The 26,939-nt window shown below is 40.4% G+C and overlaps 2 protein-coding genes across 3 annotated transcripts; one reads left to right on the top strand and one right to left on the bottom strand.

Annotated features, from left to right (window-relative positions):
* Nucleotides 1-16,682, top strand: slc12a9 (solute carrier family 12 member 9). Of its 2 annotated transcripts, none has more exons than XM_072674186.1 (14): nucleotides 1-88; nucleotides 2,968-3,215; nucleotides 3,891-4,025; nucleotides 4,106-4,243; nucleotides 5,223-5,525; nucleotides 6,301-6,408; nucleotides 6,632-6,743; nucleotides 7,272-7,429; nucleotides 7,542-7,624; nucleotides 8,178-8,302; nucleotides 8,749-8,941; nucleotides 9,959-10,133; nucleotides 11,471-11,617; nucleotides 12,867-16,682. In XM_072674186.1, the coding sequence occupies exons 2-14, from the start codon at nucleotides 3,020-3,022 to the stop codon at nucleotides 13,715-13,717; spliced, it is 2,724 nt and encodes a 907-aa protein (XP_072530287.1). In that variant the 5' UTR covers nucleotides 1-88; nucleotides 2,968-3,019; the 3' UTR covers nucleotides 13,718-16,682. The 2 variants fall into 2 exon arrangements, with proteins under 2 accessions (XP_072530287.1, XP_072530296.1); XM_072674195.1 differs by lacking the exon at nucleotides 1-88 and adding an exon at nucleotides 111-1,048.
* hsd20b2 (hydroxysteroid (20-beta) dehydrogenase 2) lies at nucleotides 16,205-26,939 on the bottom strand. The gene is made up of 11 exons (XM_072674219.1): nucleotides 26,777-26,939; nucleotides 24,610-24,656; nucleotides 22,845-22,920; nucleotides 21,566-21,676; nucleotides 20,442-20,509; nucleotides 20,302-20,346; nucleotides 20,149-20,183; nucleotides 19,963-20,044; nucleotides 19,705-19,770; nucleotides 19,194-19,343; nucleotides 16,205-18,097 (listed from the first exon to the last, which is right to left on the bottom strand). The coding sequence occupies exons 1-11, from the start codon at nucleotides 26,937-26,939 to the stop codon at nucleotides 17,960-17,962; spliced, it is 981 nt and encodes a 326-aa protein (XP_072530320.1). The 3' UTR covers nucleotides 16,205-17,959.

Below are 26,939 nucleotides of genomic sequence, written 5' to 3'. Positions count from 1 at the left end.
CGGCGCAAACCACGCAAACCAGGGGGATGCCGCGCAAGGACGGCCATCGCATATTAGCCACAGAAATCCTTTCCTAGATGATAATACGGTAGGTTGCGGTAGGATAGCCCGGCCCTGCTTTGCCCTGCTGTTAGCCTGCCTGTATGTGTGTGTGTGTGTGTGTGCAGCTTCGTGCTGCCCCCTTCTCTCCACCTCTGTTTTTGGGTATGGAGTGGAGGGGGTAAAGGTGTGAACTCCTCCGCTCAGTAGGCAGTGTTTTTAAGCGCCACGCCGGTTTTAAAGATGCATGTTTGATATTCGGGCAGCTTTCAGCTGTCTGTTTTCTTCGTCTTTCTTTCTAAAGCTTGTTCTTTCAGCCTAGCTGAAGCCGCTAGCCCAGGCCAGACTCTCCTATCCTGAACAGGCTCGCAGTCGCAGCTTGTTTTGAGTCAGTTCCTGCTTTTTGAATCGTCCCCGCAGCTTCAGCTTCAGGCTCGTTTTGTGCCTCACATCATGCCTCAGCCCCTCCACTCCTCCCTGTAACAGCAGATTTCTCTTGGCTTCGTTTAAAGTCAGACAGATGTGTAGCCGCTCTTCTAAGGCGGTGTCCGGCGCTGTTTGCGCACGTGACCGCTGCAGGCACAGGTTAGGCGTTCCGGACGTGTTTCCCCTCGGTACTCCTAAACTACTGGCCGAACACCTTAAAGAGGAATTTCACCCGTTGTTTAGATGTTGTGCATAATTAAGTGGTTAAAATCTAAGCATAGTCACGCAGAGTGGTTTGGTGTGAAATGCTCTGTTCCTGAGAAACTTTCCAAGTCAGAATTGTTCAGAGTGGGGGTCAATGGAACCAGACGTCCGATTACTCTGATATTCTTCAAAGCTCTGGGACGGGACTGTATTACTCTAAATGGGTATGACAGTGGAGAGGCTATTCTTTTACAGGTTTGAGAGAAGCTTTAGGTCTAAAAATGTTAAAAATGTTTTTTAAAAAAAGTTTAAATAAAAGTAGCCTGGATATCTCTGATCATATTTTGACATCCCCACCGCTGTAAAGAAATGGGTGCTGGTAAGTTTCTCCACAATTTAATTTAATTCAATTCAATTCAATGTTTATTTATAAAGCACCTTTCACAACCAATGGTGTCACAACCTTTACCAACCTTTGCAATGCCTGTTTAAGCAATGGTCTTGGTACCGGATCTAATACATGATGACATTTACATTTACATTTGTGTGGGCAGTGGTGGCTCAGCGGTTAGAGCGCTGGGATATCGATAACAGGGTTGTGGGTTCGATTCCCGGGCTCGGCAAGCTGCCACTGTTGGGCCCTTGAGCAAGGCCCTTTACCCTCTCTGCTCCCCGGGCGCTGGAGTTGGCTGGAGTTGGTGTGTGTGTACTCACTGCCCCTAACACGTGTGTGTGTGTGAGTGTGTATTCACTACCAGATGGGTTAAATGCGGAGGACACATTTCGCTGTACAGTCCACACTGTACAGTGACGAATACGTGCACCTTTATCCTTTATTTATTTACGGAGTTAATTATATTGAGCAGGCCTTCTTCTGTATCTGAACTAAAGTACTGTAGGTGTGCCGTGGAGCTGGTGCAGCATTCATCATTGTCTACCGCTGTGGTTTGAGACCGACATTGGATTTTTAGTCTAATATTCTAATATATATTCTATAATAAGTCATTGCTACTAATTTCAGCAGGCATGACTGAGCTAGTTTGTTTTTATTACTGTTGGTAAGTTTAGTCACAGTATTGAAAATGAATCTTGGGTTGTGTTTGTTTTTCTCAATAAGAGCTGAAAAATACTGAGATTTGGTTTTAATTAGGGCTTTTTTGTAGTCCACAAGACTGTGCTGCCATTCGAGTCGGAAGCGCTCTAGTTTTGTGTGTTGCCATTTACGTTCATAGCTATGAGTGGTTTGTTTTAACATGTGTGTATAATACTCTGAATGGTCCTGTGTAAATCCTATATATTTTCATGAGTGGAGGTCCAATTCTATCAACATTGGATGAACATTGTTACCAATGTGCAGTTAAAAACAACTTAACGACTTATTTTACAAATGCAATTAAAGATTATATTTATTAATGATTATTAATTGTATTGACTTGCCTCCCAGGTCAGTTACTGTCAGTTCTAATAGAAAGTTTTTAAGAATGAATTTTCAGTCTAATCAAAAGTTAGTTCTTCTGATTCATGCAATATATATATTGTTATTATTTGTTATGATCATTTAAAATTATTTCATATTTAGTGAAATCATTTCTTTGCATCCCCAAACCTTGTTGCAGTATTAGATATTTAAAATCAAAAAGTATTAGATCATTTATTTCCACACATGTCAAATAAAATCTACCCCATGGACACCATGGTCTACCAGCTGTAATGGCTGACTTAAGCTGCACTAAAACCAGTCATGCTCAACCTCGCTCTGTTACCACCTCGTAAGTCATGGGTGCGGAACTCCTGTAGGGCTAGATTCCTGCACACTTTGTGCTCATCTTGCTCAAGCGCACCTGATTCAACTCGCCTGTTAATAGCCAGGTTTAGTAGGCATGTTAGAACCGGGAAGTTGGTAAACTGTGGTGCACCCTGACCCTGTGTTCCCCACTCCTGCATTAAGTAAACAGCCCCTAGAAAGACTGGATAAGTTTGGGGATGTAAATTGTGTGCCAGCAGTTAACTGGTGTGGTTATGTAAGAACGATATGTTACTTTCCTGCTTTAATTGTCAAGATATGTATAAACAATAAGTTTACAGCAAACTGCTTTGTCTTTATTAACCCATTTATTTTCATATTTGACATTTAAATTTCATATTTATTTTAATAATTCATCTAGCTGTATGCTGTATGTCTACAAAGTGAGGATTAATTTGATTGTACATAAATCACAACATGTTCTGCAGCTTATTGAATGTAGTTTTTGGTCATGAATGAGTTAAATGCAGCTGTTATGTCGCCCACCCCTACAGACCCTCACTGCAACAGGAACATTGTTAGAAGAGAAGTTGCTCTTTCCAGGTCATGGCAGGTGAGCGCAGTCCTCTCCTGGCCCATGGGGTCTTCAGCGTGGTGGGGGATAATGGAGATTCCAGGAGAGCGTCCTCAGTGGCTGGAGACAGCTCCTCCAAAGCTAACCCTCGCACCCTCAACACCTTCTTTGGGGTGATGGTGCCCACCATCCTCTCTATGTTCAGCATCATACTCTTCCTGCGCACTGGTGAGTGAAAGGGAGTAAAGGGAAAGCGAAATGGTTGGGTTTATTTTTTTTTTATAGACAGTCATATTTAAAACTTTCCTGTTGAAGTGATCTGTTTTGTTTGTCTTCTTGGCAAAGTCCTTAAATATAAACTTGGTTTAGACCATCATTTCTGTTTATTTGCTGAAATAATACATTAAAAGATTTAGCTAAAGATGCAAACAAAGAAAAACTGTCATTGTTGTAAAGATGTGAAAGTCCACTGTGTGAAACATTTTCGCCGTGTTTTTGCTGAGTTTATCTTAACAGTGACAATTTACAGAGATTGGTTACCATCTCAGCGCAGTGTTTGTTTGTTAGCCATGTTAGCGTAGTATATCCTGTGCTAAACTGAAGATGAATATCTTAGATATTGTATCTTGGCTGATCAGCTGCACCTGTTTTTTTCATTTTATTTATATATTTTTTATATATAGCCTAACTAAACTTGTATTTATTATATGTTTAAATAACCTAAGCATGTAAAGAAATGTATTCTTTGTAGAGGGTTTTTTAACCACAAAATTACCAAACCATCATGTATATATATATGTGTGTGTGTGTGTGTGTGTGTATATGTAAATATAAAACTGACCTATTAAGGAACTGGTTTTTCTAATGAACTATTTGATTAAACTATTAGGCTGTGTGTTGCAGGTTTTGTCATAGGTCATGCAGGTCTTCTCCAGGGTCTGCTTATGCTGGGTGTGGCCTATTTCATCATCTCCTTGACAGTCCTGTCCATCTGTGCCATTTCCACTAATGGGGCGGTGCAGGGGGGAGGGGCCTACTGTATCCTTCACAGCACCTCGGAAACGGAAATCGATGTTCTTGTTGAATTACAATGATTCTGTCCCTAACTTTTGTATCAGACATGATCAGTCGTTCTCTAGGGCCAGAGTTTGGGGGCAGCATCGGACTCATGTTTTTCCTGGCGAAGGTGTTTTCGTGCGGGGTGTACGTGCTCGGCCTGGTAGAAGCCATTCTGGACATTTTCGGGCAGGACCCAGGTGAGCTCTGCATTCCACACTGGTGGTCAATGCAGTGTTTAAATAATGCTGACCTTTCGTGACTTTTTCATACAGAATAATATGTATGAGCATTACGCTGTTTCTTGAAAAATTTGACATCAAACTTTGTGGTAGGTTTTAGCGCCTCCTGCTGGGCTGGCATGCTTACATTTTCTAAATATCTGGAAGTTTGTGGACAGGGTCTAGATCACCTGGCTTTGGATAACTTCAGACTGAATGGGTTTGGCTGAAACGGTGTCACCTGAACAATTGGATATAGGCAAATGCACAACATGGTCAAAAATATTAGGATACCTGCTCATTATTTATTTCTTCCAAAATCATAGGTATTAAAAAAAAAGTTTACTGTATTGGATAATTACCATCCACCTCATCGCCATATCAGACAACACAGTTCCACTCTTATAACCCTCTAGCGCAAGCCTGGCATTGGGCATGGTGCCAATAGGTTCATGTGTGGCTTAAGGCTTGTTTTTCCTCCCAAAACTGTTCTCCAAACGTTCCATAATTCAGTATAATCACTTCATACAGCACTAAACGGTGACACAAGCAGTAGAGTTGGCCTTTAAACTGTCTTCAGTGGTAAAATTAGGGAGATTATTTTAGATACAGCATATTTGTTATTTATGTTTGTTTCGACCACCTTTTTATTGGAGCAAGCAAAGCTAACAATCTGGGAATCCTTTAGAATGGCGTCTGAAAGGTAATTCAGGTTAGTATTATGATAACTTTGTCAGGAACCATGAATGAAAACCCTCATCTCAAATGCTTTGCAATGGAGTTCAGCTATGATCACAAAAAACTCCCACCTGTTTTTTATTATGCATATGGATGCAGGTTTTCCCTCTGCTTTTGTCCTCACTTTTAGAAAATACCCTTTTTTCTAGTAGTGAAGTGATGGTTAAATTAAAAGTCTGTCCCTGTCTGTCCTCCTCTGTCCCCCTCTGTGTGTCTCTAGCGGTGGGCATGGCGGAGGGTGTGCGTGTGCTCCCTCAGGGTTACTGGTTCTCAGTGCTGTACTCCTCTGTGCTGCTGCTGCTGTGTTTGCTGGTGTGCCTGGTTGGAGCTCACATCTACGCCAAAGCCAGTTTTATCACCCTTCTGGTGGTCACTGTGGCCATTCTGTCCATCCTCATCAGCCCGCTGCTGGTCGGCCCTCGCCGCTTTAGTTTCACGCACACACTGGATCACAACCGCTCGCTCACACACAACGGGACCTACACCGGCTTCAACAGCAGTACACTCTCCAACAACCTCGGACGTGAGTCTCACCGTTTCACACTCCCAGAACTTTACTGTTCTGAACAGCTTTCTTTCTGTGTTCCTGTCTGTCTTTTGATTTATTTACTTTATTTTCTGTCTTTACTACTTTCTTTACTTCTTTCTTTCTTAGTTTTTCTTTCTTTTTTCCCTTTCTTTCTTTCAGTATATTTGTTTTTTATTACCTTTGTTTTGTTTATTCCTGTCTCTCTCACACACTCGATCTATCTATCTTTTTTTTTTTTCCTTCTTTTTTTTCTTTTATTTTTTAATTATCTTTCTTTTGTTTATTCCTGTATGTCTGTCTCTCTCTCTCTATTTCTTTCTTTCTTTCTTTCTTTCTTTCTTTCTTTCTTTCTTTCTTTCTTTCTTTCTTTTTTCCCCCTGTCTTTCTATTTATTTTCTTTCTTTCTTACATTTTTGTTTCTTTTGTTCTGTTTATTTCTATCTTTCTTTCTGTACATGGTTTCTTTCTTTTCCTTCCTTCTTTCTTTTTCTTTCTTTTGTTCTTTTTTTCCCTTTCTTTTGCTTTTCTTATTTTTCTTTTGTTTATTCCTGTACCTTTCTCTCTCTCTTTCTCTTGCTCTATCTTTTTATCTTTTTTATCTTAGTATCATAGTTTTTTTCCCCATTCTTTCTATTTTCTTCTTTTTTCTTTCTTTCTTTCTTTCTTTCTTTCTTTCTTTCTTTCTTTTGTTCTGTTTATTTCCATCTTGATTTCTGTTTCTTTCTGTACATGATTTCTTTCTTTTATGCTTCTTTCTTTCTGTTTCTAGCGGGCTACTCTCTAGACTACAGTACTAACAGGGTGATGTCATTTTCCACTGTCTTTGCCGTGATGTTCACCAGCTGTACTGGAATAATGGCTGGAGCCAATATGTCAGGTACGTACACACACACACACACACACACACACACACACACACACACACACACACACACACAGTTCCTCTGTCTGCTTTCCTCTTTCTACCCTCTGTTTACATACAGCATCATAAACGCCTGAGGTTTATTATAGCTCTATAAAGATATTTTTTGCTGTCCTCTTTTACGGCATTGCTGCTTCTGTTTACTGTAAACTGTCACTCAGCACTCATGTTTCCCCAGGTGAGCTGAAAAACCCCAGTGTGGCCATTCCTAAAGGCACCATCTTGGCTGTGCTCTACACCTTCATTGTTTACGTCCTCCTTTTTTTCCTTGTGAGCTCCACATGTGACCGGTGAGTCAGACATTCCCAACATAATTTCAAAATATACATTTACTCACCAGTCTGGGGTGTCTCAGACTTGCACAATATATAACGCTGATTCTGAGCCTGCCAATCATTTGCATGAATGTATATAATGTTATTTAATCTTAAAAATCTCATTAAAAAATATATAAATATATAATATTAATAATAATAGTAATATCTGTAAGTCTGGGCAGATAAATGTACTAATCAGTATTGATAATCCTCGAAGTAATCTGAAGTAAAATTCGGTATTTTGGTAATTTGGTATTAAGAGAGAAGAAATCCATACAGCCACTTGTTACAGCACTGAACAGCAGCACAGTTACCTATTAAACCTGGCTATCAAATGACATTTTGCAATTTATAATTGTGTACAGTATATTTATGATTCTGATATTTATGATACTACTTTTCTGGTTTCAAACTTCTAGCTTAAAATTGAGAACTAGATGATGCATTTAATCATTTTTGTATCGCTCAGGCCATGTCTTTATTTCTTTGTCCTTCTCTCAGGTTGTTGTTGATTAATGACTACGGTGTGTTCCAGCGTATAAACGTCTGGCCTCCATTTGTGATTGTTGGCGTTTACTGTGCCTCTCTGTCTGCAGCGATGTGCTCCTTGATTGGAGCATCACGCATCCTTCATGCCCTTGCAATCGACCAGCTCTTCGGTGTGTTTTTTTGTGTGTATGTGTGTCTATATGTGTGTGAGGGAGACAGAGAAAATATCAGTGCAGGTGTTAGAAAAGAGACATTTGGGACTGTGTGTGTGTCATCTCCCAGGTTTGCCCCTGGCCCCTGCAGCCATCACCTCTCAATCAGGAAACCCCTGGGTCTCTGTGCTCTTCACTTGGGCTTTGGTACAGGTAAAACAGTTTTTCAGGAGTTCTCACAACAGTGGCTATTCTAAAAACTTCAATGTTTGTGGACACCCCTTCTAACCAATGCATTCAACTACTTGAAGTTACAGCCATTGCTGACACAGATGTGCAAATGTGCACACACAGCTTGTCTAGTCCGTGTAGAGAAGTATTGGCAATAGAATAGGGCTTTCTGAAGCTGATAAACATGATCCTTGTGGCACCATGCCTAACATCAGGTGTGGGTATAAAGAAGGGTATAAAGCCCCCAGCATTGAGCTGTGGAGCAGTGGAACGGTGTTCTTTGGAATGATTGTGGGTGCTTCATCCAATACTATTGGGATACGTTGGGAATGAGGTGGAATGCTGATCATCATAACATCCTGACCTCACTAACACTCTTGTCACTGAATGCAGTCCTCACATGAATGCTTCAAAATCTAGTTGAGAGCCTTATCTGGACAATCTGGACATAAAATGATTGAAGTAGTAGACCCTTCTTGCATCAGTTGTAATGGCTAATATGTGACCGTGCTGTTTTTGTGTGCGTGTATGGTAGTGCACAGTGTTTGCAGGTCAGCTGAATGTGATCGCGGGATTTGTGACTGTGTTTTATCTGCTGGCGTATGCTGCAGTGGATCTGGCCTGTCTGGCACTGGAGTGGGCCTCCGCTCCAAATTTCAGGTACAGTGGAAACGTCCTTCAGATCAGTGCAGGATATTAGTTCTGTTAAGTAAAGGAGTAAATCTCTGAACCTCAGGATGATCAGATTGTGATTCTGTTGGCTTCAAATCTGAAGTTTTACCACCATTATTATTCATGTTTTATATGAAGTTGTTTTTTATTTTATATATTGTCACTTTAGTTTTTTGCTGTTTTTCACTTTTTGACATTATGCCAATCAGGCATCTGTTCTTTATATTGTTTCAATACGTTGTGATGACTGTACCAATAGAAATGCTTCAGAATGATTTTTTACATTGACTTCTATTTGATGTTAAGAAGGTTTTCTGCTGTAAAATATTGCTGCATATACAATATTACAGTGAATATACAAGCATACTGTATGAGGTAATGCTGTTAGTGGTGTTAGTTAGTGGAGCATTATAGCCTCTGTCTCTCTTTCTCAGGCCTACGTTCCAGCTCTTCTCGTGGCACACGTGTCTGCTGGGCCTGCTGAGCTGTCTGGTGATGATGTTTGTGATAAATCCTGTTTACTCCTCAGCCAGTATAGTGCTTCTGCTGCTGCTGCTGCTGTTCCTCCACTATAGATCACCCACCAGCAGCTGGGGCTACATCAGCCAGGCTCTGATCTTTCACCAGGTACACACACATACACACATGCACAGTAAAAGTGTAACACAAACAAACACACAAAGCAGTACTGAAGTACGTGCACAACAATACTGACGATTCACACACTCTGAGCAGGTCTGAAACCTACACACACAAACAGCAAAATGATTTCTTTACTACTGAAGCTTGCACAAATTCAGAAGCCCATCCACCCACACAAGAAAGATGTGTATGTCTGTGTAGGGCTGAGTTAATAAATCTGTGAGTGGCAGTTTTTAAGATCTGAGTAGTCAGGCTTAGCAATACTAACTCTGACTACTAGTGTAATGTATGCCATTACAAGAGCTACAGGTAGCTCTATCCACAATTGATGACAAAATATAGCATCTACCCTCAAAAAGAGACCACACACATGTTTGAGCAAGACAAAGGTTTGTCAGAGAACATCGAGACAAAGAGTAGGACTTCTGGAATAATGTGCTTTGGAGCAGAGCTGATTTTTCAACCACTTGGGGGTGCACTAGCCAGGTGAAAGACATTTGTAGAATTAAGCTTACTTACACTACATTTGAGAACAGCTGAAGAGCTGAGCAACAGGTAGCTCTATACAAAGTTGATTTCAAAGTACATCATCTACCATCAAAACGAGACCAATCGGTTTTAATGGTAGGTGTGCAGGCTGGAAGCCCTTACTGTCAAAATACAAAACAAAAGATCAGAGCAAGGCTTGGTCAGTTGGTCCGAGAACTTCTGGAACAATGTGTGTTGGACAATCCTTAATTGCACCAGTTGTGATGCAGGTATAAATCGTACGTCTCCATAGATCAGATTTTAACAAGAAATGCAAATATTTACAAAAAAATCTAGTCTTTTTTCAAATCCTCTGTCTCAACTCGTGAATACCAAGTCAAAGTCAAGAAAGTCTCAAGTCCTTTGCATCATGTGACTCGAGTCCCCCACCTCTGGTATACTATGTTGACAATCTGGCTGATGACATGGAAACAGATTAAGCATATGTGAACGTGTGACGTACCCGTCCTGCAGGTGCGCAAGTATCTGCTGATGCTTGACTCTCGGAAGGATCATGTGAAGTTTTGGAGGCCGCAGGTGCTGCTGATGGTGGCCAACCCACGCTCCTCCTGCCAGCTCATCAGCTTCGTCAACCAGCTAAAGAAAGGAGGCCTGTTCGTCCTGGGACACGTGCAGCTCGGAGACCTGGGTAATGATCCAGTGGGCTTGCTGGTTCCTGGCCTGAGAAATACTGCCTTGGGAAATGCTAGAGGTGTAACAGTAATCTATGAGTTATGTTTTTGGTTCAGGTAGATTTCCAAATTATTTCTCTATGTATTATTTTGTAAAACATTTATTGGCATTTGAGCATTTGGTGTGCTCCTCTTTCCTGCCCACTTTTTGATTTAGAGCAGTCAATCAGAAGCTTTTCTGCTCTAGACATTGCTGTGGCTCCTGTTAACATTTGGAAGGTTACTGCCCACCATTATTAAGTCCTCTCCTTCTTTTCGTGTTCCAGATCCAGCCTAGCTTATTTTCTACCACTTGGGGGTGCAATAGTCAGGTTCTGCAAGATTGTCTGTGAAAAAATGTTTGTAGAGTTAAGTTTACCTACACTAAGTTTAAAAATAGTACATTATATTTTATTGTAATTAATTTACAGGTTTTCTAATAATCACAAATCAGTGCTATTGATTCTCTCCCCTCGGTCAATCCATCACAATGCACTGATGCATTTTTACACCCCTAGTACACAGTGGAGTTACAGTTTCCACCAGCTTGTTATGAAAAACAAGTGTTAGTAGGCACTTGTTCTCCACTTTGACAAATCAGTTCTTTGTTCAGTTCTCTAGACGTGATGCTTGTCTAGAGAACTGAACAAAGAACTGATTTGTCAAAGTGGAGAACAGTTTTCACTTATCCATTTTTCAATCACTTGATTAACATAGAACAGACGGATCTAGAGCCACATCATCTGCATATTTTAATTTAATAGATTAACCTTCAGTGATCTATCTGGAAAGACATTCTGGGGCTCAGCAGACTAAGACGCTGGGGTGGTTGAAAAATGCATTGTGGGATATCCTGTGTTAATACATTTTCTTAACCCTGTGGAATGGAATGCAGCTCAGGGCTCTCTGTTGGTCACAGTTTGTTAGTTGGCTTATAAATAGGCCTTCATCACTGCTTACTGTTAAATACCCCAAAGAGATCCTGCAGATCTTAAAGTAGACGGAAGATAGGTCTGAAGATATCTGACGTTTTTGTATTATTAGAGGTTTTAACTTTTTAATTTTAAAAACATGTCCTTCTATATTAAGGTAACTGATGATTTAAGGGGACAGCACAACTGAAAGTCACTGAAAAGACTGTAAATGAATGGAAAGGAAAGCATCTGTTCAAATAAAAAATACATAATTGCATGCAGTATATATGGGTAGATGTTTTGTTGTGTAGTGGAAATTGTATTTTTCTTTTGTTGAAGCCACAAAAAGCTATGAGCTATTTTAATAATTGATACTCTCCTCTTCTCTCCTCTCCTGACAGACTTGTTGCCTACAGACCCGGTTCAGCAGCAGTATAATTTCTGGTTGAGTCTGGTGGATAAGCTGGGGGTGAAGGCATTTGTGGATCTAACTCTGTCTCCCTCAGTCAGGCAGGGCACTCAACACCTGCTGCGCATCACCGGACTGGGTGAGACCGCACATCCCATGAGATATAACTCAATTTGTTTTTTATACTGTTAGAATATTCTCCCACAAGATCCTCAGCACTTTTTCTGACAACTCTTCTGCTAATTTGTGCTTCATGCTACAGTTTATTGAATCAGCAGCAGTGCAGACAAAATTCAGGCTTTAGGTCTGCTGCTTTTGTCCATAAAAAACAAACAAACAAAAAAAAAACATTGGCATACAGCATCAAAAACACTGTAATAATTAGGCCTGGGCGAAAGGGTGCTGAAATTTTCTTTTTTTTTGCTTTGACAGTTAGAAATTATTTTTTACAGGTTACTATTAAGGGTAAAGCAGAATAAATGTACCACTGTTGCTCCTGGGGGTGCAATATACCCTCTGAGGAAAGCTTTTCTAAGCTTTTCCTATTTTTAGGTGAGCTGTTGTAGATTGTCGTAACTTTGAGGTTTTCTTCTAGCATCTATTCTTCTCACATCTAGCAGTCTAAAGTTTTTTCAGCAGGGGGAGCTATTAGCATGCAAATTACACCAGCGAAACTCACAAATGCATTCAAAGCAGATAAAGTAAAGATAACATGGGATGTAGGTCAGGGGGCAGCAGACTGTGTTCATGGGTGCAGGGGTGCAAATATGAAGGGAGAGAAAGTTAGAACAAGTGTCTGTGCCTGACCGGGGCCGTAAAAACATGTTAATTGAGATGGGACCAGTGTCTCATCATTTCATGGGGGTGGGTGTACGTGTTGGGACACCGATTACTTTTGGGGTAGAGGGGAACTTTTACTTTTTTTTTTTCATCAGCTTATTTCTTTAGTCAGTGCCAGGTCAATGTGAATCGGAAAAGGGATGACCTTCCAGGTATTTCTGAGTGAAACAGGATGTGAAATAATTGTGGGTGGGACATAATTTTATACAGAGAGTTTTATGCATCGCATATGCATGGCGAAGAGGTATGCAGTCCTCTGTGAGGCATAGGAAGTTGGGCCAAATTTATTTGAGCCTTTTTTGAGTAAAGCTGGGGACAAAGGTGGTGATTTTTGCTTGATGATCAACTTCTTATGATGTGTGTGGGATAGGGAGGGAAAATAGTCACCAGACTTTGATCAAATAATTGGTCTTTTGAATGACGTGACCTAATGGAATATGATAAGAAAAAGGTCCATTTTCAGTTTAGGTTGGCTTCTTTAGCGCTTCTTAAAAACCCTCAGCTACACAATTTTAATCATATCTCTCTCTCTCTCTCTCTCCAAACAGGTGGCATGAAGCCGAACACCCTGGTCTTGGGTTTCTATGACAACTCTTACCCTGAGGACTACCTCTTGCAAGACCCTGCGTTCTGCGATGATGCAGAGAGTGGCTCTGGTATGTTTGGTGGTCCTGAGGGAGACGATTTCGGAGTGGACCTTCCATCCCTGCAGGCTCACTTCCCTCCTGTCCGTCACACAGAGAGCCCTCGCTCTCTGCAGCCAGACGAGTACGTGGGCATCATCTCGGACGCCATCAAGATGGGCAAGAACGTGTGCCTGGCCCGCTATTTCTTCCAGCTGCCACCTGAAGGAAAAGGAATGACCGCAAAATCCGGAGACAATATAGACACCATTGACGTGTGGCCTTCTAATCTGCTGAGCGCCCAAGGCAGTGGTAGCTTTGCTGACGTCTGCAGCCTTTTCCTCCTGCAGATGGCGTGCGTTTTAAACATGGCCGCTGGATGGCGCAAGGCAAGGGTCCGCATCTTCTTGTGCGTGGAGGCAGAGTCTGGAGACCAAGGCTGGCTGGCTAAAGAGGAGAGATTCCGGGACCTGCTCGGAAAGCTGAGGATCCGAGCCACGATCAAGATTGTAGCTTGGGACCCTGTGGTGCGAATGCTGCAAGGAACCGATGCCACAGCGCACCCTGCAGCATCGGAAGAGTTCTTATCCGCGGTCAACTTGCTCCTGAAAGAGCACAGCACCTCTGCGGCCGTGCGCTTCCTCTATCTGCCTGGCCCACCCACCGATTCCAGCCAATCGCAGCAGTATTTGGCACAGTTGGACGCCATCACTCAAGGGCTCGGCCCCACCCTTCTGATTCACGGATTGACCCCTGTTACGTGTACTGAGCTCTGAGTGTGTGTGTGTTCCTGATACAGTTTGAAGCCATAGTTTGACCAAAAGCCTGAATTCCAAGGTCCACATATGGTCCAAAAACCTAATATCTATGGTCCACATGAGGTCTGCTGCCTGTTCACTTTGACAACTGACCTCAACCTATATAAACATTTGTAAAGGCTCTTTCAATAAGTCATGGTTATTATAAAGGCTGCTTTTGTCTCACTCTCTTTTTCCACTGTGCTCAAAAAGCTCTCTGCTCCCTCCATCCCACCTTCATATATTTGTCTAACAGTGTCACTCTCTCTTAAGTTCCCTCTTCACCTTTGCAGCACCCTTGCTCTTCTTTTTTTTTTTTTTTTTAAAGCTCCCCTTTGTTTCCTTCTTCTCCCTGTCTTTTTTTGTATCTCACTCCTTGCTAGCAATAAACTGCATTCTCTACCCCTTTGAACATAGCTCCTCTCACAGGGTGCTAAGTAGACCCAGTGGACATGTCATTTTGGCTCATCAGCTGGCAATGATTAGAATAAGCCTTTATAAATGTCAATATAGGTTAATGTCAGTTAGACTTATGTAGGTGTCCTGTAGCCTTTAAAACCTAGAGCAGCCAGAGATGCTTGTTCCTTTGGTTTTGCACTGGAGCTAAAAAGCTAATGTAGCTAACAAGTAGTAGAAGCTTATAATGACCCGTTTAGAAGAGCTACTTTTGTAGCAAAGGAAAAGCAATACGTTATTTTTTTTTTCTCCACTTTAAGTCTTACACCGATCTCAAGCAAGTAGCAAATACAAGGGAAAGCACAGAGTCTTAGGGAAAATTGATTATTGCGTGTGTAAAAGCTTGTTGGCACTGCTTGCACTGTTCAGTAGTCATCGTACTGATTGTAACTGGTCTTACTTTACAGTTCTTCATCTTGCAAAGTATTTATTTTTCCTTATTTAAGTTATTTAAAGTAACTGAACTAAACCAAAAGAGGGAGGTTGTGGTTTATGTGTGTTAGTGTTAGTCAGTCACTTCTATTGTAACAACGCCGGACATGAAGCTTCAACATTTCTACTACTGGCACTTTCGTTCCAAAGCAACTTGAACTTAGATTAGATTCATGTTCAGAGGATGTTATTAGGTGTCATTCCGCTGATGGAAGTCATTACCACGGTATAAAACATTGTTCCAAAGATATGTGCATAGAAATGCTCAGCCAAGGGAAATCTACCTGCTTGGGCCAGTTCATGTTTTTTTTCTTTCTTTCTTTCTTTTCTTTCATTTAATTACCAGTTTTGATAACAGTTTGGCATCCATCCCACACATGGAAGTGTGCTCTCTGTTCACAGATTTAGAGACTCCGTTATTGGCTATTTATTAAGCCCTTGCGTTGTGTAGAATGTAACCCTGCAGAGAAACGTTTGAACTAGGCAGAGTTTGACGCCTCTGTCCTGAGAGGACCAGTGGGAGACACTGACCTAATGGAACCCAAACAAAACCAGCTAGCTAACCAGCTGCTTCCCTGCTCCTACTCCAGTGTGAATATCTTACGCAGCCTGTTGTGCATGTTGGGGGAGCCTGGAGATGGTAGTAGTGTACCGATACGGGTAACAAAACAATCGTAGTGTTAAAAATGTAAGCTTCACAGGTCTGTTCTTCATGTATGGACATGTGATGGTTCTACAGCATTATGAGGTCTGAAGTCATTCCTGTTCATAGAGTTAATATAGTGGCAATAGACTCAAAAAGCAATTCATGTTCCTGTATTCTGAGACGTGTATGTAGTTTTGTCCCCCCCCAAAAAAGCTCATTATAACTTATAACAGGGAGTTTATATTGATTGTCTTAATTGTATACTTATATAAACTGCCCTTTAATAACACAGCTTAGCAGTGATATAAGCGCTGAACTGCAATTCCTGGCATGTGGCCTAATTTTAGAACAGGTACATGCTGTCCTCATACCTCACTGGTTTAGTGTGTTGAAAGAGCACTGGGTATCTAAACCGGCATTCTGACTTTGGGTTGTCTATACGGGGGATCGGATAAAGACTGTTGTTTCTGTCCCCTTTTATCTTAGATTGTTGGAATTTTGTTCAGCGCTGGGAAAGGGTCAGCCCTGTCTAGTGAATTTTGTTCTGTTTACGTTTCTTTTGTGGCAATTGAATGTTTTCTACAGATGCAGCAGATGGATATTGGGTTGAATGCTGAACTGTAAGGTGTGTTGATGACAAAGTAGCTTTGAAAAAGGAAACACTTAGGAACAAGCTTTGGGGGGGGGTTGTAACAGGAACAAGCTTTCCAAGGTAGAGAATGAAGAAGCAGATGTAACAGGTGTGGCATTGTTTGTGTTAGGAACATGAATATGCTTCTTTGAACACCATGGAGTTGCACTGAATGTACAGGAACCACAAAAGACAATGTTGTCATGTACTCCAATATAATAGAATAACAACACCAATAATCAAAACAACAACAACAACAATAATAATAATAATAATAGTAATAACAATAATATAACTTCAGTATAAAAAGGGATTCTATAGTGCTCATTTATATTGTGTGTGTGTATATAATCAAACGATTGTCAAAAATAGTTCATTTTCTGTTGCATTTTACAGATCATATGGCAGGTTATACATGAATATATCCACACAATAAATTAACCCAATGTTTCCTGTCCTATGTTTTCATTTTCTCTTTCTCATATTCTCTGTCTCACGTTAACATGCACACAGTGAGAAATTCTAAAACACAACACAGCACAGCCTGAGCATACACTGCATTGCTGGTTAACACAGGTTCTAAAAGGCCTCACCATCCTGAGGAGGTGCTAAAAAACCTGAACTGCTTTCTTTAATAAAGTGTGTTTTTGTGTGTTGACATCAACCCTGCTAAGAAGCTACTGTAATTATACTGATATACATTGGAGTTTGCACTTTGCAACTTTAATTAGCATTAATAAAATGAGTGGTTTGAAAATGGCCTGCATTATTTCAAAAGAAAGACAAATACTTTTGCAGGATCAAAGGTTTCCCTTTTGCCCTTCGTCCATCGAAAGACCTGTGATTGGTTAAAGCTATTCACTGTAAAGAAAGCAGTATTTTTATAGAGGCTCTACGTGCTACTTTCCACGATATCGGTATTATAAAGTCTAATGTGATTCAGGGTTAAGTTAACAGTGAATTCCTACAGTGTCCATTCGTGGAATCCCAATCTCCCTGGAGGTTCTTGGCATTCTTGGTATTTGGTTTACCTTCCTCATAAGTGTATGAGCAGTTCTCAAGAGTTTCCTTGGTTTTCCAGATCTCATTCTAATAGCCACAGTTTAAAAGGCTAAAATGGCCAAGGGTGCCCAAGCTTTCCCTTTGCTCACACCCTGTGCTCAGTGTGACGGGAATATAAGGGTACTGCTTAGGGAACCTGTGGAATGGAGTGCAGCTTTACTTGACATGGTCAGAGTGTTGGGAGCACAGGGAGAACTACTTAGAGACTCAATTATGGGGCTAAAAATGTGGGAGGTCGGCCTTTGCCCGTAGCATGACCTTATTTGTCCCCATTCAATTAAGCAGTCTTGAAATGAGGCCAAAAATTCCATGACTGCACAATGTAACTACAACTAGGAGAGGACATGGATGAACAATCATCTCATAATTTGGGAGTATAAGTGACGCACATGATTTATCTTCTTTAAAAGTTAAGTAATGGCTATTTATTTAATAAGTCAGAAGTAGTATGGTGCCAGCATTGCCACTGGGATGGTTTCAGATGTAGACTACGAGTTTTAGAACAAGAATATTGTCAAACTGAATTCTGACCCTCCACCAACAAAGACAGACTATCTATACTAAAAGTAATTTGCAGTGTATGCATTATACAACATGATGAAGTATTATAGCAGCTTCCTCAAAACAGGTACCTTACAATATAAAAAATAATAGCCTGTGTGCTATCTGCTGTCAACTAGAGGAGGATGGGTTCCCCTTCTGAGTCTTGGTTCCTCTCAAAGTTCCTTTCTCTTGTGAGGGAGTGTTTCCTTACCACAGTTGCCTTTGACTCAAAAGAGCCTCAGACCTGGATCTCTGCTAAAGCTGCTTTGTGAACACATTTGTTGTGAAAAGTGCTGTATAAATAAATGTGAAAGAAACTGAATATACAGAAGGAAAATGGAGGTAATGTGTCTGGTATGTGTTTGTGGGTGTGTGTGTATTGTGTGATGTCTCCTGTAGTACTGATTGTCAATAGTTTGAGTAAATCTGCATGTGTTTGTGTGTGTGTTTATCATTCCTCTTTACTGTGGGTCTGTGGCATTCTCTCCTCTATATACTTCGTAGCGCTCTGTGCATATTCCTCCATGCGGCGCACAAGGAACTGAGAGTGCCGCACCCAGGCTGGGAAGAAAATGGACAGAGCGATGTGCTGTGGGGAGAAGAGGGAGAGAACAGAGAAAAAGTGAAAGAGTTTACTGTCCCTGAGTATCACAAACAGACAATAAATACTCTACAAACCTTTGGAAACAGGAAAACACAGCATCTGTTAATAATGCTTAAAAAATTTTAAAAGTTTGTCTTGACATATTTCAACTAGTCGATTTATCATACATTGTGCATTATTTTTAGTACGAGCTGTAAAGCATTCAGTCTTACACAAATTCTTCACATATAACTCCTAATCTCCTAAACAAGTAAGTATGCGTGTGATCACAGCATGGATAGGTTAAAGGTGGAGGCTGTGTTCAACACTAATGTGGTTCTCTCTTTGTCCAATCGATCTATCACAAGGACACTTGACTATGCAGAACCTGCACAATGATGTTATCCCAGCTCTGCATACTTTTGATGACACCACGTATGTGTGGCAACACTGATAATGTAGACCATGTAGAGCACAGTCATTAATCAATAGGGAATATGTGCTACACCGTTATTAATGAAATTTGCATGGGAGGACTTTAGAGCAGCATTGCTGTCCCGCAAAATCCTTATGTTTTCTTTTTTTGCTTTTTATAACTTTTTGATATAATTTACAATTTAGCAGTTTTTTTTATATTGATAATTAATGGACAAAAACAAATGCTCCAACATTTTAGAGATAGAAGGTTTTTGTATGCCAGTGACAATATGTATTAAAATAGTGTTTTTTTTCTTTTGCAAAAAATTATTTGTAGAAAGTTGTAAATATAAATGTTTATTGTGCTGACTCATAAACAGGAGAGTTTCACTCTTACTACCAGTTAACATGCTTTTGGAGAACTGTGTCCTCTGTATGTGATTGCATAATCATTTAGAATGCTCTACAGCATCGAGTTAATATTGAAATCCAGAACATCTTTCGAAATTGGTGATCAAGTGAGTAGCAACTAACTCAAAAAATATAAAAAAAATACATTACTGCAGTATATTCTTGTTGTGCCTAGAATTCTTGAAAAATGTCCACAAACATCCAAAATAAAACAAGAAGAAAAACAATGCAATCACTTGTATTGCAATAGAGCTGTGTGTGTGTGTGTGTGTACCTGCAGTGCATGTGTAAGGCAGCCACTTGTGAACGAGCTGTATTCCACAGTGTTAAGAGCATCCCTGGCAAATGAAGCTGCACTCTTCACTAGAGGATTCACAGCAACATTATTGGTCATATTTGTAGACACCACAAAAGGAGCCACACACTGCAGAGAGAGAGGCAAAGGTGAGGTAAAACATGAGTAAATATGCTTTAAAGATTTTTGGCTTTGGAAAGAGTGAGGATTTAATGAACTATTTGAATATTTACTTCACATTAAAGTTATGGTTTAGTCAAACCCCAGAGCTCAGAGTTTAGCTGCATTAGCTATGAGGTTAATGTAGCTAAGTAGCAATAAAACTTACATTCACCAGATGTTCTCATGCCTAAATAATCATGCCTGATCTTTTTGATTTAGGATGTGCAGTCTGTATGATGCTAACATGTGAGGTAGCTTCAGACAGCAAACATCTTGGCTGAGCGACTAAACCATCACTTAATTAATCATATTTTGCATTCTATTCTACCTGAACAGTGATTCCTCGTGACTTGTATTCTGTATTCAGACAGCGAGAGAAATATGTCACAAATATCTGAAAAAAGGAGGGTGGGAAACAAAACAACAGGAAAGAATGAAATACCTTAACTGTCAATGGAAGTCAATGTAAAAGGTCAAAATGTAAAATAATTGTGTTTTTTGTGTGACAGTAATGATATGCCATGCTGACTAATTCAGTTTCAAGATTGTGTTTGCTGCCTGTTAACAGGGTATGTGTGTGTGTTACCTTTGTAGCCGAATACACTGCTAGCATGGGTTGAGGCTCTGAAGCAGCTTCTGATGACAGGTTGATGATAAGTCCTCTACCCCTACAAACACACACAGCCATACACACCCACACACATTTTCTTCATCACCTGCAGTCACGCTTTAATGCATGAGTGATATGATCGGGATTAAGACAAATGTGTACCTTTCAACCATGTGTGTCAGGATCAATCTGCTCATCTAAAGAACAACGAAACCATGATCATCATTATACTCATCAGAACAGTAACTATTCCTCATTTCAGTTTGGCATGTACGTACTAGCTTGAAGTAAACAGGTAGAATGAGCAATATGTACCTGAGTGACAGAAAGGATGTTACAGTTGATCACTTGGGTGATTCTCTGAAAAGCCAAAAATACAGAATTCAGTGCCCTTATTTGCACATACCAACACACATACATACACACACACCACAAAGTACTGGTTGTGACATTACCTGTTCTGTGTCAGGAACATCCAAAAAATGTGCCAACATTCTAGCATAATTCATTGCAACGTTGTTCACTGAGGAGAGAGGGAGAGTGTGAGTATGTGTGTAAAGGTGAAAAGACCTTGGTCACTTGTTCACTGCTAGTGTTCTATAAGTGAGTCTGTTAAGGTTGTTTTTCCCCCACTTAGTTAATGACTGCAAATGATTCCTATTTGTGTTTTAGGGCACTACTGAAAACCTTGGCCAGTGGTCTTTTAGTTTCCGTAAGGAAAAGTGGGCTTCCAGTGTTCGAAGGGCACTACAAACTCCTGCACTGCAAGCAGCCTTGGGTGCTACAGCCAGAGCTGCCTACCACTCCTTGCACATGTGCTCACTGTTCCTTAGTGTCTGTGTATGCATGTGTGCTCACTAGTGTGTGTACATGTGTGCACTGCACGGATGGGTTAAATGCGTAGGACAAAAACTTATTTGTGCAGCACAATGGCGATTGAGTGGTTCTTCTTTCTTCGTCAAAATTTCTAGTAAACACTATACGCTGATCACTATATCAGATGAATGCAGAGCGAAGTTTATTGCGAGGCTCTCGTTACTATGCAACAGCCTTTATAAACACCATAAAAACTAAAGCTCTGTACAATTAAAAACAAAAATCAGTAATGGGTTTACTGTTGTTAATCATAACAGCAAACACACTGACGGGTGAATGCAGGTTATTGCAGCCATGAACCAACTTAAACTGCTCTCTAATAAACTGAATACACGACCATTATACAGGGCAATTCTAATAGGGGAGAAGGGACACATTTCTAGAAACAACCTTTCTTTAAACCAAACTGAATTTCGGGCATTTCGGGTTTTCTTCTATACACATCAAAACATCAAGGCCTAAATTATATAGTTTTATGATATTCTAAATCAATCTCAGAATTTGTATGGGACAGATTTTGATCTATATAACATCAACCAAAAGTTGCAATTTGAATATAATATCATTATAACATCATTGCCACACAAAAACATTGCATATGTAACATTGCAACTTTAAAAGTAAAGGCAATTTTCAACTGAAGTCAATGTAAAAGAGGACAATTTGATCAAAACCATGACAAAAAGTGAAAAAATACTGTTACCTAGTATGCCGATCTCCAGGCCTTCCAGCTTCTGTGCGATGCCCAGGTAGATGGACTGTCCTTCTGTGAAATCAGCCTGAATGGTCCGGGTCTGCCGTCCATACTGAGATTCTGTGAAACACACACACACACACACACACACATATGATGGTTAAGATGAACTAATGCATAATAAGACGAGTTATCAACATGTTAACAACATTCAGCGTTTGTCAGAAGTGTGTGGTCTATTTTTCACTGTGAAGGAAACTGTATATTGGTTGGCTAGTACACTAATATGTTTTTTGGTCATCCTAGATTAAACATGGATATGTAAAGCTTTGAGAGACATTACATATGCTTCATCCAAAGTTGATTAGAAACATAACCCTCCAATTAAACAACTTTTTACTGTGTAGAAAACTGCATCACATAAATACGTACATATTTGTGACAAGATCATGACAGACTAATCAAGACTAATGACATATTTTAATAATGACATATGTGAAGAAAGCCTTATTTTATGACCTTGTTGTGAATATAACGCCATTAACTAACTGCATGGGAAATTATCTGAAATTCATGCTGTCCAGTGGCCCAATGTCAATTAATCTGACGTGTTAGCCTTTTAGTTCCGTTTGTGAAGTTCCAACGAACCAACGAGAGAGCTTGTTTACCTGGTATCTGGATAATACTGAGCAAAACCAATTCTGATTGGACAATTTTCTATTTAGTGTTTCACAAATTTAACCCTTTTGTTACCAAACAAAACAAATCAAAATCAAAACAATGCAATAAAACTAGTGTAAATGTATGACTTTGGAGGGGAGAGAATTCTATGAACCTGGGCTAGAGTTCAGGGCCACTTGTGCTTTGAGCTAGAACTGAGAGATGGGACAACAGGGCATGGCAGGTAGCCATAGAAAATGACTAGATGTTAGACTGGAAATAGGAGGAGCTTCATGAATCTACTCCAAAACTTTGTCTACTTCCTAACTTGATTTACACAGTAGGACAAATTACACTTAAGGCACTTAACCTCTGGAGTTACATGCTGATCTGTGTGGAATAGAGTTACAATGATCAATTATTAGATAATCCACTGTTATGTTTTTCTTGCATTAAATCCACTTATTACATTTGTGTAGATCTAGGTACCGAAGTGTGTAAAGGTGTATGTCAAAATTCATTTAGCAAGAGAAATATGTGCTCTTAAATTAGTATTAGAAGTTATCCCAGTTAGTAATTATATGGTAATTAATTTCCCCACTGGATGTGTGTACAGTTCCCAACTCACCTATTTCTTTGGCAACTCTGTGAAGCTTTTCCTCTGAACGACTGATCAGGACAATGTCCAAGCCTCGTCTTGCCAGCTAACACACCCAAGTAAACACACACACAAACATATGCATACATAAATAAACAAACAAAGGCTCAGCATTTAGGTGCTCCATCCAAGCACTCTGTAGAACAGTCTCACTCAGTGGAGGACTGTTTGTTCACTGCAATTGGGCGGAAGGTGTAGATTATAATGCAGCTCTGTTTGAGCATACATGACACCAGCGCAAGAAGTACTCTGGGACCTTTCACAAGATATACACTGCCCATAACAACATAGAGGACAAATAGTATTACATGGGATGCTGTTTAGCTTTTTTATGCTAGTGAATTTCTTGAAGACTGAAGAAGCTGCCTTAACAATAATCCCACATTATAATCTTAAACACCACACATTTCTCATCATTATCTGAAGTCAGCACTCGTCAGCATGTGTTTAAATCACTTTGGGGCCAAAAGTGCTTCAGTATGTGCTTTAAATAGTAGTGTCAGATTCATATAAAGGAAGACCAAGGATTCCCAAAATTGTGCCTATGACTGTAGCAGTTTAGAAACCACGCCTATGCCCGTGTGTAAAGAAAACATCTCCAGGTGATTCATTTGCTTGAAAGGTAACTGTAGAAATGGAACATTACTCAGAAACTTCAACACGTTCCTGTAATGTACAGCTTACACAACATGAGCCCTCATTTAGCCCTGTTTAAGTTTTCTCCTTCTACCCTCACACTCTCTCTAAAACTGAATGTTTACTGTGCATTCCAGGTGCTTAGAGAACAGGTGCCTTTTTTGCTATCTCGTCTCTTTGAACACTGCCACACAACGTTTTGGAATTACTTACCATATTAACAACTTTCATTATTGTATTATGACAAATGATACTTGGGGTGATAAACAGAGGAGAATGGGGTTCCCCTTGTGAGGTCCTATACATTTACAATACAATACATTTGCCTACAACTGCACTGCATCCCCATTCCCCCCACCCAGGTCTAGAACATGTACATGGTACATATAGTGTACATGGAACATATATTGTCAAAAATATTTACTCACTCATCCAAACTATTGAATTCAGATGTTCCAATCAATGCCATGGCCACAGGTGTATAAAACCAAGTGGACGAGTCTCAGTTTGACGGTTGCCAAACGGTACATGTCTGACTGCATTGTGTCAAGTGTAAAGTTTGATGGGAGGGATTATGGTGTATGGTGTGGGGTTGTTTTTCAGGAGTTGGGTTTGGCCCCTTAGTTCCAGTGAAACGAATGCCTCAGCATACCAAGAGATTTTGGTCAATTTCACAATCTCAACTTTGCAGGAACAGTTTGGGGAAGGCCCCTTCCTATGACTGCGCACTAGTGCACAAAGCAAGGATGTGCGAGTTTGGTGTAGAAGAACTTGACTGGCCTGCACAACCCAAAAAAAACACCTTTGGGATGAATTAGTGCGGAGACTACGAGTCAGGCCTTCTCGTCCAGCATCAGTGTCTGACCCACAAATGTGCTTCTGGAAGAATGGTCAAAAATTTCCATAAACACTAAATTCCTAAACCTTGTAGAAAGCCTTCCCAGAAGAGTTGAAGCTGTTATAGCTGAAAGGGTGGATCGACATCATGTTAAACACTATGTGCGAAGGCAGGCGAGCGAATACCTTTGGCAATATAGTGTATGTCGTATGCTGCGCCAGGCTGAGGCTGTGAAAGTACTGAAAAAAGATCACCACTGACCTCCATGGCATAGGCCCGGCCAATCCCAGATGTTGCTCCAGTGACCACTGGAAGGAAAGGAAAAAGGTTTAACCTCGGGTATGCTGTTTACCATGCTGATCTTTAAGACTGTCAACAACTATATAGGCAGTTCTGTCTAAGATAACTTAACACACGATTCATTCACCATACTGGGTTCACAATTTCAAACAAAATCTGAATGAAGAAAAATAATCTACTAATGAGACCAGAACTGGGAGGCTAAAGAGTGCAATGCAACTGCATTTGATTTCACAATTAATTTCATAATAAACTATCCTCCACCATGCACTGTTGAATCTTCATGATGCATTATCAAAGTTTTACATCGTAATATCATGATGGTTTGACGCGTAGTTACACTTCTATACAATTTAAATTCCCTTTAAATATACAAAGTCACCATCTATTGGGAGTCTTTACTTGTTTATTAAATAATAGCAGTGTAATTAATCGGCTTGCATTAAAATGACTATGAATTAACACTACTTTTTCAGTACCAATACCTCTGTACCTCTGTATCTCTGTACCTCTCTCTTTTATAGCAAATGTGTTGTACTTGTAAACTGTAAGGATCGGTTTAAGATTCAATACACTTCAAACCATTAACTAATCCTTTCCATTTCTCATTGTGGATGTTGAATGGGATATGGTTCCCGAGAATGCACACATGTAACTGACAGGAGCTTACTGTTACTTCATTGCAGGCGTAATAAAATGCTTTACAGTCAGTTATTGCTTTGCTGTAGGCATTCATTTGGTTGTTAGACATTGATTTGTCTATATGCAATTCACTTTAGGTAATAAATGAACATGGGTAAATATGTATTTGCCTCCTGTGAATAAATATTAAGCTACACTAAGCAAGTAAGGAAGTTCATAGATGAACATAGCAGTAAACATGTGCACTATGTGTTTTAACTTAGTGCTATAGAATGTAGGTCCTTTTGAGGCACTTGTAGAAACTAATGTAGGTCTGATTCAGGTTACTTAGTACCTGACATCTTTTTAGATCCTTTTAGATCCTTAGATTCTATGGCATCGCTCAAAGAACTCTGTATATTTAGGAGTGTGGTGAGTAGGGAGCCATTAGAGATTCAGCCATAAGCTCATCAAATATGAGCGAAGACGCCCTGGCTTTCCAACCACACAATCTTTATAACCAGCAGCCAGCTTTGAACATTTAGGCAGATTTGAGTGGACCTAGAGAAATGGCTTCATCAGGATAAATGCTGTGGGAGAGCAACTGGTTCCAAGCCGTGTGAATGCATTTCCACTCGGCGTTTACTGGAGGAACTGCAGGTCCTGTGGCTACTGGACAGAAGCTGCAGGCCTTGAGGAAAGCTGCAGAACTCCATACTGGCTGTAGTCTACACACTGAACTGTAGGACAGCACAGCTCTTATCTGTACCAGGAAAACAACCGAGCAAAAAAAAACTAATAACTAATTCCTAAAATAACTAAAAAAAAGAACTAATTCCTGGAATTAATTATGAAAGAGCAAAAATGCCCAGCGGGACTCATTTGATAAGTAGGCTACCATGAAAGGTCTTCGAGAAAGACTTTAGATCCTTAAGTGCAAATAATAACATAAAGGTAAAGGTAAAGATGCACGTATTTGTCACTGTCCGCATTTAACCCATCTGTGGTAGTGAACACACACACACTAGTGAACTAGGGGCAGTGAGTACACACACATCCAGAGTGGTGGGCAGCCAACTTCAGCGCCCGGGGAGCAGAGAGGGTAAAGGGCCTCGCTCAAGGGCCCAACAGTGGCAGCTTGCTAATATGCATGTTGTGCTAAAATCACAAGCAAACATCTATTATTGTGCAACTGCTTCCCATACACATCTTCAGTACTGGAAGAAACAGTAGCTAGCTGAATAAATGAGGCTTCATTATTGTCTATTACTGTGTTGTTATTAATGAATAGAGCATTTTACACATAAAGCAAAGGACATGAAACGTTTATAAAAATCTGAATTTGAAGGATCCCATACAAAGCAGTTATTTGAATACCTGTGAGTCAATTTCTGCTCATTTACACACACCCTTCCCTCAGCACTTCAACCATTCAACGTAGCCCATTACCTGACAAGTACACGCTGACAGCAAGTCAGCCCTCAGGTGTAACCTGGCCATGTCTTACCTGCCCACCGGCCGAACTTTCTCAGATCCGTGTGCCAAATTTCTGACAACAGATACATCTTGAATCCCCTCCAGCAAGCCCAAGACCACTTCAGCAGGTAATACAGCGCCGTGAAGCCGCCCAGAAAGCACAGGAACCCGCAGTACCCCTCAGTTTCAGCCAT

Source organism: Salminus brasiliensis, chromosome 1, assembly GCF_030463535.1.
Source record: "Salminus brasiliensis chromosome 1, fSalBra1.hap2, whole genome shotgun sequence".
In the NCBI taxonomy this organism is placed as follows: Eukaryota; Metazoa; Chordata; class Actinopteri; order Characiformes; family Bryconidae; genus Salminus; species Salminus brasiliensis.
This window is presented reverse-complemented; position numbering and strand designations above follow the sequence as displayed.

What these genes read in the sequence shown, in the direction of transcription:
- slc12a9 (XM_072674186.1), top strand. Translation starts at nt 3,020, where the DNA reads ATGGCAGGTGAGCGCAGTCCTCTCCTGGCCCATGGGGTCTTCAGCGTG. An exon ending in ACTCTCCAACAACCTCGGAC is followed by an intron (nt 5,526 to 6,300) that starts GTGAGTCTCACC and finishes TTCTGTTTCTAG; the next exon opens with CGGGCTACTCTCTAGACTAC. An exon ending in GTGAGCTCCACATGTGACCG is followed by an intron (nt 6,744 to 7,271) that starts GTGAGTCAGACA and finishes TCCTTCTCTCAG; the next exon opens with GTTGTTGTTGATTAATGACT.
- hsd20b2 (XM_072674219.1), bottom strand. Translation starts at nt 26,939, where the DNA reads ATGGCTGAAACTGAGGGGTACTGCGGGTTCCTGTGCTTTCTGGGCGGC. An exon ending in ATGTTCCTGACACAGAACAG is followed by an intron (nt 20,347 to 20,441) that starts GTAATGTCACAA and finishes TTGGCTTTTCAG; the next exon opens with AGAATCACCCAAGTGATCAA. An exon ending in ACATCCTTTCTGTCACTCAG is followed by an intron (nt 20,184 to 20,301) that starts GTACATATTGCT and finishes GTTGTTCTTTAG; the next exon opens with ATGAGCAGATTGATCCTGAC.